The 18,174-nt window shown below is 52.0% G+C and overlaps 2 protein-coding genes across 14 annotated transcripts in view; one reads left to right on the top strand and one right to left on the bottom strand.

The window, feature by feature from the left end:
• The window catches only part of Dcst2 (DC-STAMP domain containing 2), a 14,525-nt gene extending 12,796 nt beyond the window's left edge, over window positions 1-1,729 (bottom strand). For 3 of the 8 annotated variants that reach the window (NM_001433070.1, NM_001433071.1, NM_001433073.1), the window contains 4 exon segments: window positions 312-509; window positions 696-797; window positions 1,106-1,276; window positions 1,402-1,718. In NM_001433070.1, coding sequence (NP_001419999.1) covers window positions 312-509; window positions 696-797; window positions 1,106-1,276; window positions 1,402-1,663 — 733 coding nt within the window. In that variant the 5' untranslated portion in view covers window positions 1,664-1,718. 8 annotated transcript variants of the gene reach the window in all.
• Dcst1 (DC-STAMP domain containing 1) overlaps window positions 1-18,174 on the top strand; it is an 18,609-nt gene extending 435 nt beyond the window's left edge. Inside the window, exons 2-17 of one of the 6 annotated variants that reach the window (XM_087619660.1) lie at window positions 1,374-1,577; window positions 2,728-2,853; window positions 2,933-3,007; window positions 8,053-8,181; window positions 8,759-8,898; window positions 9,544-9,760; window positions 9,863-10,006; window positions 10,521-10,642; window positions 11,022-11,179; window positions 13,910-14,009; window positions 14,311-14,406; window positions 14,556-14,682; window positions 14,827-14,943; window positions 15,372-15,514; window positions 15,637-15,750; window positions 17,877-18,172. In XM_087619660.1, coding sequence (XP_087475786.1) covers window positions 2,959-3,007; window positions 8,053-8,181; window positions 8,759-8,898; window positions 9,544-9,760; window positions 9,863-10,006; window positions 10,521-10,642; window positions 11,022-11,179; window positions 13,910-14,009; window positions 14,311-14,406; window positions 14,556-14,682; window positions 14,827-14,943; window positions 15,372-15,514; window positions 15,637-15,750; window positions 17,877-18,128 — 1,908 coding nt within the window. In that variant the 5' untranslated portion in view covers window positions 1,374-1,577; window positions 2,728-2,853; window positions 2,933-2,958 and the 3' untranslated portion in view covers window positions 18,129-18,172. 6 annotated transcript variants of the gene reach the window in all.

The following is an 18,174-nucleotide window of genomic DNA, read 5'->3' as shown; positions in this document are numbered from 1 at the left end:
TGCCTGCCCACCTCTGGAAACTTCCTCTCACGGGGCTCTCTCAACCTTTTGCCTTTCCCATCAATCTCTTCATTTGCTAATGGTTTTTGACCTTTCTCTACTGTGCATCTATCTTTCTTAGCATCCATAAGTCCTTCTTTCCTGCTCACCTTTCTCTCTCTGACCCCAGAATCCTCATGGGCTCAACACTCAATGCCCCTTATATGATCCCCTGTGCCCACCCTTCTGACTGATCCTGGGTTCTCACACACCCCACAGTGCTTCACTCCCCACGTCCATGCCTCCCTGCAGGGAACCCCTGGCTTTCTCACAGTTGGCAAGTCCACAGAACACCAGTTTGAATGGCAAGAGCACATAACACAGCTGATGGAATCGCGGCACGACCTTCATACAGTTGTCCTTGGCATCATCAAACACCCGAGCACATTTTGTGTAAGGGTTGCCCAGCTCTGAGTTGCACACATCGCCAATATGAAGGAGCCAATACCACATGTTCTGCAGGCACCTGGCTGGGGACAGCTGTGCCATCAGTACCGGCCTTTTTCAGTGACTTGGGTAACACCAACTAACTCCCCAGAACTGGTCAGTGGTCAGATGTGTTGTGTATGATGAGACCCAAGCAGGCCTGGAGAGGCACTAGGATAAGGAGATTGGGGGCATTTTGACCTCCCAAACCAAACATGTAACACACCTACCTACATGTTTCACGCCATCCATGACAGACCGGAAGAACTTGCGTACCCGGTCAGCCACCACTTTGGCCTTCTGGGCAATAGCTTTAATCTTGGTCAGAGCACCTGAGGACAAAGGGCAACATTGCTTTAGGCCTCTTCCAACAGGAGCTGATTCTCACCATTTCCTGGGGGGAGGGAATAAAAGGGGGCAGCTATCAGAGCAGTTAGGGAGGCAGGGTGCTGGGCTGTGAAAATAACCAGGTAGAGGAAGAGGCTGGAGGGCAAGGGGAAGAGGATTTAGCCGGACTAGAAAGTGACTTTCCAGGTCCAGCCCCTCTTAGGGTGGGACACAGTTCTAGCAGAAAGCTATTAAGCTGAAGGAGAGAAGACCTGCAGGGTGGGAACCCCTGGTAGGCAGAGGTGGGCCTTACTGACGAGGGGCTGCTTGACCCGCTCTAGCACTTCAGCTGTCTGGTTCAGTGCCAGCTCTGCCCCACAGGCCACAGCTTCGCTTGCCCGGGTGAAGTTGCGCAGGGTGTTGGCACAAGGCCCTTGGAGCACCAGCCCAAAGGCAGCCACCAACAGCAGCAAACGGCTCTGCTCTACGGAGACAACTCAGTTACAGAGCAGGACCCCCAGCCGCAAGGCAGCTATTAATCCTTAACGTGAGTTTTTACAGTACTTCCCTCCCTACCCCAGCCCAGCCCTGCCCTGCTCCCAGGCTCACTGGAGAAGACCTGAGGAAGCAACAAGAAGACAGAGACCCGGACCTGGCGAGAGAACCCCATGCCCAAGCCAAGGAAGGCAGCCAAAGTCACAGTGGTCACCAGGCAGCCAAAGGGGCTGTGTCCTTCCGCTAGAAGCTCCAAGAGCCCATAGGCTGTGGCCAAGGACAACCCCAAGGTAAAGCCACAGGTACTTCGGACCACAGCCCGTGCCATGCTGGACTTCTCCTCCCCAGAGGGCCATTCTATGTCAGTTTTGACCATGGCTGCTGGGACCAAATGCCAGTGTGTCTCCTCCTGGAGATTCTTCAGGTTCTGTGGGGCCTGGAATTCTTCGTCCTGTTCTAAGTTCTGCAGGCTTGTACGATGGGTGTGTCTCAGAACCTGCTGCTCCCCAGTTCTGAGGGCTCAAGGAGCTGAGGAATTGAAGGACACAGGCCAGTCGTGGGCTGTGTGTGAAGCAAAGCACACGGGCGACATGTCCTTCCTCTCATCAACATTTCACAGCCTGGGAATCTTTGAAAAGATTTCTGGGATAAAAGAGGCTCTCAAGAATAGGCTACTGGACATTACACAGCGTCAGTACCGAGCAGGAGGGCAACAAAGGAAACGGCCCCACACCAGTGAGACAGCCCTGAGATGCCTGCCTCTTTCCATCATCCCCCAGACTCCTCTTGTCCTTTCTCCTCTGCGATGGGGCCTGGCAACCTCTATCCCTCCTGTCCTCCCTCAGTCCCGCCCTCTTCTCTTCTACCCCACTCAGACCTTATTCCTCAACATCCCTCCTCCTAGTGTGCTCCACACCTTAACCCCCACCCCCCACCACCAGGATTCCCCAGTATCTGATCCTCTCAAAATCTCAAAGCTTGGGGCTGGAGAGATGGCCCAGCAGTTAAGAGCGTAGGCTACATTTCCAAAGGTCTTGAGTTTAGCTCCCAGCACCCACATGGCAGCTCACAACCCTATATAATGAAATCGTATGCCCTTCCGAGCATACGCGCAGACAGAGCACTCATATACATAAACTAAATAAATAATTTGGGTGGGGAAGGTTTCAAGACCCTCAAACTTTGAGGGCTAGAGAGATAGCTCAATGGTAAGAGCATTGACTGCTCTCCCAGAGGACCTGATCCAACACCCACATCCAACAGCTCACAACTGCCTGTAACTGCAGCTCCAGGGGATCCAACATCCTTTGACCCCCTGCATCAACACGATGCAAATAAACTCAGGCACACATGCACTCATAAATAAAAATAAAGTGTTAAGCTTAATGAGCCTCATTCAGCTAGAAGAGGAGGCTCTGAGCTGAACTGTCTCCCCTCCAGTCATACAGGGGCTCCTACGCTGGGGTCTTCCAGTTTCCTGGAGCCGGTTCCTGTGGCGCCAGCCAGGAGAGTTCCCAGTCACTGCTTTCCTGCTAGGAACAGGCACGGGTGGGCTCCTGGCCATAGGCAAGTATGGGAGCAGAAGGGCAGATTTGGGGCAGGGCTGGAACTGTCCGTTGACTTTGGCTTCACCTTGTTCCTTCAGGTCTCTTTCAGCTCTTGGTGAACCCCATGAACATTTACGAGGAGCAGAAGGTGGTGGCGTTGTATGGCTTGACAAGTTAGTAGTGGGTAAAGCCGGGTGTTAGGGGCCTGGAGAAAACTGGAGCTTGCTCCTTCTGTGCCCCAAAGTCCACAGCTTTAGCCTCCTCTTACACATCAGAAAAGGAAGACAGGAAGCTCAGAGGAGAGAGGCTCCCAACCGCTGCCTTCAATAAGTCCTGGAGTCCTACTGCCCACACAGCATAGACCAAAGCCTAACCTATAACCTCTGTTGACCACTGCAGCACACTTATTATTTTTTTTAATATTTATTTATTATGTATACAACATACAGCTTTCTGCCTGCATGTATGCCTGCGGGCCAGAAGTGGGCATCAGATCTTAATACAGATGGTTGTGGTTGCTGGGATTTGAACTCAGGACCTCTGGAAGAGCAGACAGTGCTCTTAACCTCTGAGCCATCTCTCCAGCCCCACACTTCTTATTTTTAAGTAACTCAGTTCGTTTGTTCATTTCTTCATTCATTCATTCCTTACTTACTGAGGATTCAGAAGTGAACAAAATTGACAAGCACCAGCCATTTTTGGAGTTTACATTTAGAGAGAAAAAAAAAATCCCAAACCAAAATGCCTTGCGAGTTATGGGCCAGCCTGGTCTACAGAGCTAGTTCCAATTCAGCCAGCCATGACTACACAAAGAAACCCTGTCTGGAAAAACCAACCTACAACCCCAAAACTTATAAGGCCAAGGCAGGAGGATTGCCATGAATTCAAGATTACCTACTCACTATGTTCCAGGCCAGTCTGGATTGTCAAGTAATGACCCTGGCTAGAGGTTTCTAGGTTACAACACATCTGCCACAGCTCCAGGTATCACATCTCCATGCATTAGCTTCAAAATCCAGAGAGGAAGCATGTCTCTCCTGCCCCGGTCAGGAACCAGGAAAACTTGCCAGCAGCCATTTCACATCTCTCTCTACAGCAGCGGATGCCCTTCCTAAGCCTGTCCCAAAGCCAGGGGGATGGAATTAAAGCTTAATTAAAGCTTATTGAACACATGAAGTCTTTGGCCATAAGACCAAGACTACAAGAGACCGTTTTCTTGTCTGACCTCCGAGTTCCTGTTCTGTGGGTGACCTTTCGCTCACACATGCACAAGTCCCAGGTATGCTGACTAGTTAGGGCTTATTTTAAGGGGTTACAGGACTTCAGACTCCCATACTTCTAAAATGTCACCACCTTTCCTTGCTGCTCCAATCTGCCTCACCTCCATCTGCCCCTCAGTCCTGGGTCCTGCAGTGAAAGGGCCCTACACAGCTCCCCTTCTACTCAGTTCTCTCCTTCTTTCTCTTTCTAGTGTAGCTTTGCTCCGTGCCTCATTTCGAAGCACTCACTGATAGTTTCATATATGCATATAATGAATTTAGTCCCCTCCCCCCCTTTTTTTTGCTTTTCCAAGCAGGGTTTCTCTGTGTAGCACTGACTGTCCTGGAACTCACTCTATAGACCAGGCTGGCCTCGAACTCAGAGATCGGCCTGCCTCTGCCCTCTGAGGGCTGGGAGTAAGGCATGCACTAACACACTGGAGTGAATGTTAGTCTTTTTAACCCCACCTTCCCTTCCCTCACCCTGCCCTACCTGTGAAACCTTTCTTCCTAGTAAGTCCTTCCAGGGCTCCTACAGTGTGTGACCTACTGTGTTTAATTAGAATTCCTCCAGCAAACATGCGGAAGTTAATTACTGGAGCAAGGGCAGTTTATCAATAGCTACACCACTCCCTCTGGCCGCTCCTCCCAACCCCCACTCATCCCACTACATTACCCTGCACCCTTTCCCCACCTAGACAAGGTCTCAGGTAGCCTAGGCTGGGCTTGAACTCCTAATCCTCCTTGTCCTCACCTCGAAAGTGCTAGAGTTACAGGCTTCCTTACTGTTTCTTCTGATGTCAGAAAGGGAAGAGGAAGGATTGGAGGGAAAAGGACAAAAATCTTTATTTTTTTACGATGGGGAGGGGCCAAGTCTTAAGCCGCCAATGCTGTTATAATCCTTCACCAGTGCCCTTGGCATGCCAGGTTCTTTTGGGGGTACTCAGATGGACCCCCGTAGCTTCTGTGAGCCATCCGTAGGCTCCTCCTTTGAGATGTGCATCCCAACCCCCAGCAGGTTGTCTTTGCGGATGGAGAGCCTCAGGCCTGCTGCCTTCAGGAACTGCTAGGGACTTTGTAGTTGCCCTCTTCCCTAGAGAGAAGTTGCACACTCTAGGATCTACACAGGACAGGGCCTGGAGCAACCCAGCCAGCTGCTACAGTTCTGCTGGAATCTAGTCCACAAGGAATGAGGCAGGGTCCCTCCCTGAGATAGTCCCTAGAGGGTCTGGACTTGACCTGTGATATCCCATCCTCAGAATGTCCTCCTGTGCCTGCCGACACTAAAAGTTACCCTTCACTTCCAGAACATTCACATTTCTGGTTTATTTTTATTAATTAAACTTTTGCTCTTGTAGCTTTGACTATCCTGGAACTAGCTATGTAAACCACATATGGGTGGCCTTGAACTCACAGATCTTATCTGCCTGCCTCTCAAATTCTGCCATATCCAGCCCTCCTCCTCTTCCTCCTCTTCTCTTCCTCTTCTCCCTCTCCCTCTCCTCCCCCCTCTTCCTCTCCCTGTCTCTCTCTTTCTCTCTACCCCCTCCTCTTTTTTGGGCAGGGTCTCATATATCACAGACTGAGGATGGCCTTGAACCTTTGTTTCTTCTGCCTCTACCTCTTAGGCTAATATTAAAAGCATAGACCACCATGACACCTAGGTTTGGGGTTGGTTTGGTTTGGTTTTGGTGCTGTCCCCAGCACATCAAACTCAGGGCATCACGAATGTCAGGCAAGCGCTCCATCAACTGGGCCACATCCCAGTCCTTTTTACTTTTTGAGAGAGTCTCATGGAGTTGATCAGGCTGATGGTAAACGTGCTCTACAGATCAGGTAGGCCTTAAACTTTTCTATCCTCCTGTCTCAGCCCCTTGAGTAATTGAGGTGCTAGGCATGTGACACCAGGCCCAGATCTCTCTATTTAAAATTATTACCTACTTAGTATTGTGGAGTATAATGACCCAGCCCTCTGCTCCTTCTATAAACTGGCTGGGTTAAGTAAAAGACTAGTTTTTTTCCCTTTGTATGAAGCTGAGGGAGCTCTTGGGACATAAAACAGCGATCAGCCTGTCTGTCAGCCATTGTCTCAGCTCCAGTCTTTGGCCAGAAGGCCAAGACTACAGAACAAGTTTCTTTCGCTGCCCTGTAATGCATAGATTGGTTTAGGCAAACCCAGACTCAACCCCCAGGGGCCAGGGCAGAACCAGGCTATTGTCCTTGAACAAAATCCAGTTGTGTTAACAAGTGAGAAGGCAGAAGGGAAAAAAAAAAACTGCTGGGTGGCATCCAGGGTCTGCCACAAACCTGTATGTCTAGGTGGAGCCACGGGGGAGGAGTGCAGCTGACAGGGCACAGGGTAACAACACCCTGAAGACCTGGTGAGAAATGGGCATTGGCCAGGACCCCATGAACTTATAGGCAAAGACTCCGTGGCCTGGGATCCTGGGAGAGAGTGGGAGGGGCCGATCTCCAGGGTCTATCAAGCACGTCTAATGGTTTGGAGTCTATCCACCAAGTGTGATAGAAAGACAGAATTGAAAAATGGATGGGCCATGATCAGAGTTATAAGCTCATCTTGGCCACTGAAGTGGAAGGTGGTGAGGGAGGAAGTAAGAAGACGAGTTAGGAAGTTCCAGGCAGCGGCGATGCAAACATAGCTCAGTGGTTAAGAGCACTGACTCTTCTTCCAGAGGACCTGGGTTTTATTCCCAGCACTCACATGGTGACTCACAACTATAACTCTAGTTCTAGGGATCCGACACCCTGTTCTGGCCCCCATGGGTTAGGAGTGTGCACGGTGTGCATAAAGGAAAAACCAGTTATCCACATAAAGTAAAATAAGAAATAGGGGTTGGGGATTTAGCTCAGTGGTAGAGCGCTTGTCTAGCAAGCACAAGGCCCTGGGTTCGGTCCCCAGCTCCGGAAAAAAGAAAAAAGAAATAAACAAAAGAAGTCTCAGTCTAGGAATTGGGGGCAGAGCTCACTGGTAGACACTTACTTCGCATGTGCAGGGTTGGAGCAGTAGGCTCTAGTCCCAGTGAGAGAGCACGAGGACTGTGGGAGGACAGTGGAAATGGTGGGAGTCTAAGTATTTGGGGTTTGCTCTGGCCACCATTAGGCAAAGACTCCCTCTACACGGGGGATCGTCTTGTACCCTGACTAGCTCATGCTGTTCCTTTGTCCTGGACTGCCATCTGTGTCTCCTAACAACAGTTACTCATCTCCCAGGCCCAGCTGACACATCATCTCCTTTGTCCAGCCTTCCCAGCCGCACCCCTCCCTGCAGAAATACCCACACCCTCCTTGGCTCCACAGCTCCCTCCATAAGCCCCTCCCTGGTGCACTGAGCACGTCTGTCCCGCAGTAGTCACTTGTTTACATGTCTGTCTTTCTCTCTGGATTATGAGCCTCACAGAGCTCACTGTCTCCATGCAGAGACCGCATGTGCCTCTGCTGTCACCGACCAACCACCACGCGTGATTAAGGGCGACCACATGGCAAGGGTGGGGACTTGAGTGCTGTAGGTGTCAGAACACGGGGAATGGCCAGGTAGGACACTGACTGCTCCTCTCACCACCTTGCCCACCAATGCTCACTTCCTCAATGTCTCCTTTGCCTGCTCTGCTCCCTCATCGCCTAACGTAAATATTCATCCAGCCTGGCACCCACAGGCACACTCACAGGCACACGCACGTGCGACTGTGCCTTTTCCATCCCTCCTCGTCTCCGCAGGACCTTAGAGAGACACACACACAGCTGTGCTCTATAAATGGCTGGTAAATGAATGAGTGAATGAATAAACGAATGAATGGGGCCTGAGGAGTCTATCAGAGCCAGTGTAAATGGAGATGAGGGCAGTATAGACTCAGGAGAAGGCTGGAGTGGGTGGCGGCCTGATAAATGGAATTTGAGGCTGTCTCCTTACTTCATCTCCCATGTCCTGGATCTCTCAATAGGCTTGGGGGCCATAGGCTGGGGCATCTCCCCTCACATCCGCTGTGCCAGTCTCCTGTTGGTACCCAAGATGCTGGGCAAAGAAGGCAGACTCTTTATCATGGGATATGCTCTGGCTTCCATCTACAAAGGTGAGAAGGGGCTGTCCCAAAGTGCCAGCTGGTGATAGCAAAGCAGTGATGCTGGGCAGGCCAGGGTCCAGTGGGGGTCATGTTGCTGAAAGAGGAGAAATTGTGTGTGTGTGTGTGTGTGTGTGTGTGTGTCTGTGTGTGTCTGTGTGTGTGTCTCTCTGTGTGTCTGTGTGTGTGTCTCTCTGTGTCTGTGTGTGTGTCTCTCTGTGTCTGTGTGTGTGTGTGTGTGTGTCTGTGTCTGTGTGTGTCTGTATGTGTGTCTGTGTGTGTGTCTCTCTGTGTCTGTGTGTGTGTCTCTCTGTGTCTGTGTGTGTGTGTGTGTGCGCGTGTGTGTGTGTATCTTCCACCTTGCTGCATTCCTCAGAGAGTGTCTCTCCACATTTTAGCCTCCTAAATGGGGATAAAATGACAAGGATTGAACAAGGTCTCTCACAGACTTGCTCAAGGCTATCATTGCACAGCCCTAGAAGGTGACCTGTGGTCTAGTGGGTGGTCTGCATTCAGAGAAGTTGCTAGGGGAGGCTTTAAGAGGGCACTGACTCTGCAGGAAGGTGATCTATTGGGCCTCTTTTGCTAGGGCCGGTGGCCAATCTACAGTACAACATCAATGAGGTGATAGCATCCCTGGGCTGCACCGTGGAGCTGCAAATCAACAACACCCGATCTGCCTGGCGCGTCTCCACGGCCCCTCTGCGGGCAGTGTTCAAGGATATGCTGGTCAGGACCCTGTACAGTCTTCATCCCCAGGACTGAGTTGGTTCAGTCTGGGAGCATGGCCCTGGATGTATGGTCATCTAGTAGGGATGCTCCTAGTATATTTTGATACTGGGGCTGGACTATCCTCAAACACTGCAGAGTGCTTCCTGATCCTGGGGCCACTGTACCATAGGGACATACAGACCTACATTATTTCAGATACCCACATGGGCAGGACTCAGTTCTGCAGCTGGACTAGAATGTTGGGAAGTTGGGAATATTGACTTTCGAAGCCCAGAGGATCTGAGAATGGGATGTTTAGGGGCTATCGGCTGGAGCGGGGGGTTGGGAATATTGGAAAGATGAGGATTCGGGGAGGGGAGGCCATGGGGCTATGGGAGATTAGCATTGAAGGGCAACGTTCACAGTTGTGGGAACCACTAAGCAGTAAGGATGGAGGAAGAGAGTGGTCCAAGGAAAAGCTGAGTGTCTGAGGAGTGTGGAAAGGCTACCAAGCACGAGCACGTGAACTGTGGGGAACCGGCGGGTGGCTTTGCCTCAGGACTCACCCCTGTAGATGTTGGCAAGAGCATTGCCAGGAGACAAATTGGGAAGCAGACTCTGTAATTCCCTCTCTCCCACTCCCTCCCCGCTTCCTAACCCCAGAGCAGCAAAGACTCACTGAAAACAGAGATTGCAAACGTCTCGACCTCCTTTGAGGACCTGGATGCCCAGGTGGAGAGTAACATTGGCTACTCACCTGAGGACAAGGACATGGACACAGCCCCAGGCACGAAGGCCCTCGGAACCGGAACCTCCAGAGCCAGACTCCACCTGTCCACACAGATGGTGTATGAGCTGAAGACCAAGCTGCGCTGTTCCCGTGAGGAGTGTCCCTGAGCAGGGCAGGGGCGGGGCAGACTTTGGGGCCAGGCTCTAGGCCAAAGCCTGGGAAGCCCAGACACCTCTGTCTCTTTTGCTATAGATGTAGTGAACAAGGCCATACTGAGCTGCTACCGCTGGTTTGACAAAAAGCATCAACGGTGCATGCAACGCATCCAGGTCCCACTCCTGAACAGCCTGCTCTGCCTGCCAATGAAGTTCAAGTTCTTCTGTAACATTGCCAAGGGTTGGTGGCAGGATGGGGGGAAGGGTTACCCTGGATTGGAAGATTGAATCCTGGGGACCCCGATAGGTTTAAGGCAGGAGCGGAGGCAGGTGAAGAGTGTGGGTGCTGTGGGTACAGGAGTTCACTCCCTACTTGCTCTGTAGTAAAGATGACTGCATCCCGCCTCTCCACTGGAAAGACGGAGATAATAATAGTTCTCATTCCCCGTAAGGGTTTCGAAACGTAATGGGCTGATGCATGCCAAGTCCTAACAGCAGTGGTACCCAGAGGAACTGCTCTAGAAACGCTGACCATGATTAGTATTCAGTATGGTTAAAGACAGATGCAAAGATAGGAGTGAGGCGTCAGGCCACGGTGCTGGGTGGGAGAACCCAGGACTGCTAGAAGAGGGAGGAGTGGGTGCCAAGGAAAGCCAAGGGCAGAAACTCCTAGACGAAGAGGCTCAAGGGAGGGCAGCCAGGCCTGGGATGCAGCCTCGATGAAGAGGCCCTGACTTGGCCCCGCTGTCGACCAGTGATGGAGATCTGGTGTCACAAACGCATCCCCGTGGAAGGCAACTTTGGGCAAACCTATGACTCGGTCAACCAGTCTATTCATGGTCTGTCTGGAGAATTTTCAGCCAATATTGACATTAAGGTAGGAGGCCAAGGTGTGGAGGAGGGAGAGGTGCAGACAGGAAACAGGGGGGTGGGGGAGGAAGGTATCCCAGCCAGGAGCAAGGCAGGAAGAAGGACAAGAGAGAGGGAAGAGGTGTCTGAGTGGTGGAACAGGCCAGCCTGCGGAACATACTTGTCTGGCTTGGGGATGGATGGACAGTGTCATGAGATGGTGTCAACTGATGTGGGTGCAGGGAAGCAAGACTGTCACAGAAACTAGTGAGCAAGTGAAGGAGCAAGTCCTGGAGGTCCTGGGAGAATCAGGGGCTTACGCAGGGTGCCAGCGGAAATGTGTCATCAAGAGGCTGGTGGGGTGTGGCGAGACTGTAGCAGGCTGTTTGCACATGTTCCCTTCCCAGGAGCAGAAGCAGTCTGCAGTGGTGGGTCTCAGCACGAACTGGGAACACGTGAGCGTCGAGGTGCGGGACTATGCTCGCCAGCAGGAGGCCCGTCTGCAGTGGGCTGTGGGGCTGATGCACGTGCTCCTGTCCTGCACCTTCCTGCTTGTCTTCCATGCGTGAGTCACCAGCTCCACCTGTTGCCCCTTCCTCCACCCCGGACGGGAGCCCTGGTATGCGAGATGCAGAACCAACACCCCCAATTTGGATTCTGACTCTGATCTGCCTGTTTTTAGGGCCAATGGGCATGTGGACATTTTGTAAGAAGAGATATTACCCATGTCCCCACTGTCTTAAAAAAGCAACCCTCTTCATTCATCTGCCTCCTTCCGGCACCCATCCTGACACTGGCTTTCCCACACACACATTTAGCTTTGACTGTAGACTTTTTTCCTTTGCCCTTCATATTCCCCTTGGCTCTGACTTTGTGCCGTTTTTATCGCCTAGTCTTGCTTTCATTCTCTCCCGCCCGCTGTGTTGGCAGCTGCTTTCCTTCCATTTAGAACAAAGTCCACAACCCTACCCAGCCTGGTGTCCACCTGGGGCTGCCCTGGCCCTCACTGTGCTGGGGTTCTCCCACTGACTTTGGACCTTCTCCTCTTTTCCTCCACCCTCCATTGGGCTGGGCAGGAGATGGACAAGGGCAGACATAGAGACCCTTGCTGTCTGTCCCTGTTCTTCAGGCTAGAGTGGCTCCAAGTGAATGATTAGGTAGCCCGGGCCCCATGGAAGGACAAAGGTGAACAAGCCATGTTGCTACCCTGGAGACACTCCTTGTCTAGTTGAGATGGTGAAAAAGACACAAAACACAGATGGCTCGAGGGCCACAGGATGGACCGGCAGTGGGAACAGGTGTGGGAGATGAGGGGGTTCCACCGGGGTGGCCATAGCTAAGCTCCAGAAAGCTTCGGGTAGGATCTGTGGTCAACAGAAGGAAGGTTGGTTCTCGGAGCAAGGACCTCCACATCGCTGCATCTGCAGGTTACAGGGCAGTGGCTGGGTGGAGGGCTGAACTGAGGCTGGCTTGGCTAGAACAGTCTGGAAAGCTCTGCAGGAAGACCCTGAACAGGAAGGTAGCCACAAGATGGATGTGGATCGGGCGTAAAGGGGGTGGGGCCACAGGGGCAGAGGCCAGGCTAGGTCAGAGGTTAGGGAATGAGGACAGAGTGAGGTGGGGCAGGAAGATGGCCCAAAATGGAAGGAAGTGGAAAGACGCGGCTGTTCTGAAAGCCAAGCTTGGAGAGGGAAGGGAGAGTCTAAAGTCGTTGCCAGGCTTTCAACCTGGGTGAGATCACTCAGAAACAGGACAGAGTTGGGGCGGGGAGGGGGCGGGGAGGGGGCGGGGAGGGGGCGGGGAGGGGGGGATTTCGCCAAGCAAAGAAAACCCAGTACTGCAGTGGCCGGTCTCTCCACAAGGGGGTGCCCCGGTCTATCTTTGCATTTTCTGAAGACTCCAGTGGCATTGTTCTTTATTATTATTTTTTTTTTGTGGTTTTTTTTTTCGGAGCTGGGGACCGAACCCAGGGCCTTGCGCTTCCTAGGCAAGCGCTCTACCACTGAGCTAAATCCCCAACCCCGGGATTGTTCTTTAAAAGTGGGATTTATGTTTCACATTTTGCAGTTTAATATATTTCTGCAATTTTTAAAAATATTTATTTATTTTTACTCATATGAGTACACTGTAGCTGTCTTCAGGCACACCAGAAGAGGGCATCAGATCCATGGTGGTTGTGAGTCACCATGTGGTTGCTGGAAATTGAACTCTGGACCTCTGGAAGAACAGTCAGTGCTCTTAACCTCTGAGCCATCTCTCCATCCCTATTTCTGCAATTTTAATATGTTTCTAAAATTATAATTCTTTTCTTAGAAGCAAGTATTATATGGGACTTTGGGAGCTACACAGAGAACACTCACATATGTCCACATATGTCTACACACACACACAGCTCAGGGGAAGTCAGGAAGGGCAGGCATGGTGTGCTGGAAAGACAGGAGGTGTCTGGATATGAGTTTTGTTTGAGGTGTACAGCAGGTAAAGCTGGAGGGCACGGTGGAGATCTCCTTTAGTCCCAGCACTCAAGAGACAGAGATAGGCAGATGTCTATAAGTTCAAGGCAAGCCAGGGCAACCTTGTGAGACCTAATCTCAAAAATAATCAAATAAATAAAACAACTATGGGGCTGGAGAGATGGCTCAGCGGTTAAGAGCACCAGACTACTCTTCCAGAGGTCCTGGGTTCAATTCCCAGCAACCACATGGTGGCTCACAACCATCTGTAAGAGATCCGATGCCGGGGTTGGGGATTTAGCTCAGTGGTAGAGCGCTTGCCTAGGAAGCGCAAGGCCCTGGGTTCGGTCCCCAGCTCCGAAAAAAAAAAGAAAAAAAAAAAAAAAAGAGATCCGATGCCCTCTTCTGATGTATCTGAAGACAGCTACAGTGTACTTATATATAATAAATGAATAAGTCCTTAAAAAAATAAAATAAAACAACTATGGGAGCCATAGCACTGAGTGATTCCTGCAATCTGGAGAGTTTTCTGATTCTGTTCATCTATTTCCTTCTTCCTGCAAGACAAACGTTTGTCTGCCCCTAACTCACAGACTGTCCATGCCTTCCTCTGTCGGGTCTCTACAATCTCATAGGTGGACATCCGCTGTACAACCAGAAGGCAGGGTGGAGCCTGCCTGCTTCCTTCATCACCAGGTCACCTGGCCTAGGCTTCAGACACAGGGATGCTCAGTGAATCCCCGTTGATCTGATGACCGTGTCTAAAAGAAGCCCATGGTTGGGTGTGGATGGGGAGACACTGATACAGAAAGATGGAGACAGCCCTTCCTCTCCCTCCCCAGAGCCTTCTCCTACATGGATAACTACAACTGGGACATCCGCTTTGACAACATCTACATCAGCACCTACTTCTATCAGATCGATGCCCGCAGGAAGAAGCTGGTAAGGGAACTTAACCCTGCCAGAGGATGTCTTGTTGTGCCCTGTATGGCTCCATAATCCAGGAGAAGGAGGGCCCTTAGTTCTTTTATCTGTGAAGATATTTAAAACTTTTGTGTATGGGTATATGCCTGCTTGTCTGTCTGTGTGCCATGTGCACATGTACAGTGCCCTCGGAGACCAGCAGTGGGTGTTGGGTCCCCTGTAACTGGAGTTACAGGCAGTTTCAAGCCACCCGATGTGGGTGTTGGGAACTGAGCCTGGGACCTTTGAAAGAGCAGCAAGGCCTCTTAACTTTTGTCAGGGCAAACAGAGTCTGTTGCCACTCCGCAAGGCAGAAAAGACATCCGTCATCTTCCCTCTCAAGGCCACTATCCAGGCCACGGAGATGCGCAATGTGGTGAGACTGGAGTGGGAAGTGGGTCTCGGGATGGGGCGGTGCAACTTGCTGTTGAGACTCTGAGGGTGGAGGGCAAAGGGCAGAGAACACTCCAAGCTCCAAACCAGGGCAAAGGGTACCCAACTGTAGGGTACCTGGGCTCCCTACAGATAAGGGAGCTCCTAGAGACACTGCCCATCCTCCTCCTGCTGCTGGTGCTGTTTGCAATCGACTGGGTGCTCTACTCCATCTTTGACACCATTGGTCACCACTCCTTCGTGCAGTACTCCTTCCGCAGTGAGCCTGGGCCCCGGCCGGAGCCCACGTGGCAACCCCCTCCCTCCTGTCTCCCATACCTCTTCCTTCCTTTTCTGCATCCCAAGAAAAACCTCAGCCCCATAATTCCAGTTCTTACCGGACACCCTCTCTCCATTCCGCCAGGCAGTCACAAGCTGGAGATAAATGTTGAGGGAGACTCCATACTTGCCAGGCTCCTTCGGAAAACCATCGGAGCTCTGAACACCACCTCGGATACAGAAATGGAGACAAACAACATGCGTGAGCGATGCCAGAGGCTGGGCTCGTGTGCAGTCTAGGGCTAGCATTCAATCAGAATAGGGTAGGACTGAAGACTGGACTTTACAAGTGGAGAGAAGAGGTCTGGCAGGCTTGAACTGGGAAGATTTGACCCAGGCAAGCTTGGATCAGAGAAAAATGGTTGCCAGAGCTTTCAGGTCTTGCCTCCTCGTCCAATAGACCTTTCTGTCACAGCGAAAAACTGAAATCAAGCAACCTCCAGAGGTGGTGATGGTGGGGTGGGAGAAAATGGTCAGTAGCTGTGTTATTTACAGAGCTTTGCAAGATGGACGAGAAGAGGCAGGGGAGTCAAACTGGAAGTCCACCCTGTACCTGGGGTGCGGAGATCAACTTAGCACTGCCCTCAGCTGGCACCGACTAGACTGTTGATTGTCTGCCCTCTCCCCCAGCCTGCCTGCCCCGAGCCGTGGGCCTGTCTGCCGGCGGCTACTTTAGAGCCTCACTGCCAACCTGCCTGCTTATGTGTGTCTGCCTAGCTCAGGCCTTTGGCTACCGACTCCGGAGGGTCATCGCAGCCTTCTACTTCCCCAAGGTGAACCGGCAGATAACTCCACCCCCTAAACATACACACGCAAACCCCCTACCAGCCCCATGTCCTCCCTGCTATGATGAATCACTATTATGGTTCCTCTTGCTTCCCACCCAACCCTTCAGAGAGAGAAGAAGCGGGTTCTCTTCCTCTACAATGAGTTACTGAGGAAGAGATCAGCTTTCACAAAGCTGAGGAGGGCGGCCATTGTCCGGCGGGCACGGCAGCAGACCACTCCAGTAAGTACAGTTCCAAGCAAGCCTGCCAGCTCTCCACAGGGTCTGAGGACTCTCGGAGAAGGAACATCCTTTTTAGTACACCCAGCACCCCCAGTGTCCTGGGCCCGTTGGAGCTCAGTGGGTCTGGCAGGTGCAGGGTAGGTCAGGGCTGCGTCTGTCTCTGTCTCTGAAACTCAATCCTCAGCACAGCTTGAAACACACATGGGGCTTTCAGAAGTGGCAAAAAGGAGAAGTGAGATCTGATGGTCTGTTTGTAGGGCAGCAATGACACCATCAGAAAGAGACCGCAGACGAGCCCAAGGTGATTCCGGAAAACGGAGAGGAGGCAGGTAGTCAGGGGTCAGTAGGGCTTCAGGAGGAAACATGCAGTCTGTGGAAGAACTGGAACGAGGTTTGAGTCCACACTTTCTGAAGCTGTAGGAGCCTATGGGCCTCACTGAGTCTGGTTTTCCGTCGGAAGAACAGAGAGCGTAGACGGGTCTGTGAGGCCATTCTTCAGAGTTGTAGGAGTGGTATGGTGGTTGGCTGCTAGAGAAGCTCCATCTCTACCATTGTATGTCAGCTGTGTGTCCCTGTCAACTGCTGGGCCTGGTGTTGTCTTTCTGTAAGACGACTTCATTCCTTCAGTTGTCACAATAGCTGAGCTGTACTTCATTGATGCTGGTATGAGAATAACATTCTACGGGCAAGTTAGTTGCTGCTGTGTGCCCTAAGCAAACAACATCAGCTCTCTCCCTGGAAAGAGATGGTAACACCACCACACACGCACGCGCACACACGCACGCACGCACACGCACACACGCGCGCGCACACACGCACGCACACGCATGCACACACACACACGCGCGCGCGCACACACACACGCACACGAGCGCGCACGCATGCACACACACGCATGCACACACACGAGCACGCACACGCACGCACGCACACACAGAGCACGCGCACGCACACACACGCGCGCACACACACCTGAGCAAGTGCACACTGAGCCACCAAGCCTGATGACCTGAGTTCAATTCCATCCACCTGGCAGAAGGAGAGGACTGCCAAGCTGTCCTCTGACTGTCACACATACCCCATGGCACACATGAACATGGCATGCGGGCTGGGGTTCCTTGACCTGGTCCTGAAGTAAACTGAACTTGAATGGCCAGATGAAGCAGGGGGAGACGTGCTCTAAGCTGAAGGAGCAGGGTGTGAAAAATGGACTCAGAGACCAGAGGGGATGCCCAGACCGAAGGCTAAGGGAAAAGCAAAGCGCACTCAGTGTGGCGGGAACTGGGGAGCAAGGCTGGAAAGAAACAGAGCTCGGAGCGCTCTGAAGGGCAAGTCCAGATCTGCTCTTATCTGGCAGGATTTCTCCAGCAATGGCCAGGGAAGGATTCCTGCAACTGTATGAAGAGGGTATTTGGGAAGTGACACACTGAGTGGATTGATAGCAAAGTTTGGGGCTTGCTTCCTGCCAGGTTTGACTCAGATCTGACTTAGGAAACTTACAGCATCTTTCTGAGATTTTTTTTTTTCGGAGCTGAGGACCAAACCCAGGGCCTTGCATTTGCTAGGCAAGCGCTCTACCACTGAGCTAAATCCCCAACCCCTCTGAGATTTTTTTTTTAAGACTTAATTAAAACTTATACGTATTTAATGTGTTGGTGTCCAGGGAGGCCAGAAGATCATCCGATTCCCTGGAACTCAAGTTACAGACAGTTGTTAGCTCTATGTGGGTGGGTGCTGGGATTCAATCCTCTGGAAGAGCAGTCAGGGTTCTTAACCACTAAGCCATCTCTCCAGCCCATCTGTAAGGTGTAAATTACCATAATCTGTCTGCCCTACTCCTTTCTAAGCCTCATTGTAAGAACCAAACTCTGTATATGATTGTTGTGGGTCATCCTTGGGGAGTGAGTTTGGGCATGACAGGCTCCGCATTCCATCATGGAGAAGACTCTTTAGACTTACTTCCATATCACCCTCACACTCCAGGGCTCTTTTTGTCCACCTCAGCTTCCTCCAATACAGCACTGTCAGGCCTCGGGACTTCCTACACAAAGAGCTGCCCTGTGCCCCTGACAACCCTTTCTGCTCAGCCCACCTGGCATTAACCAATCCACTTCGCCTCCCAACAGCGCCCCCCCGTGGTGGACGCGCTGTACCGCCGGTGCCCGCTCCTGCGCCGCTTGACGCGTCGGCGCTGCGTGGTGTGCCAGGCACTAGAGACGCCCGAGTCCTACGTGTGTCCCACGCCGGACTGCAAGGCCCTGTATTGCCGGTCGTGCTGGGACGACATGCAACGGCAGTGCCCGGTGTGCACGCCCCGCGAGGAGCTCTCTTCATCCGCCCACAGCGACAGCAACGACGACACTGTATACGGCGAATGAAGGGATGCTGCCCATCTTCTTGTTTAATAAAGTGTGATGCACGCTC

This window comes from Rattus norvegicus, chromosome 2 (genome assembly GCF_021556685.1).
Source record: "Rattus norvegicus strain SHRSP/BbbUtx chromosome 2, alternate assembly SHRSP_T2T, whole genome shotgun sequence".
Taxonomy (NCBI): Eukaryota; Metazoa; Chordata; class Mammalia; order Rodentia; family Muridae; genus Rattus; species Rattus norvegicus.
This window is presented reverse-complemented; position numbering and strand designations above follow the sequence as displayed.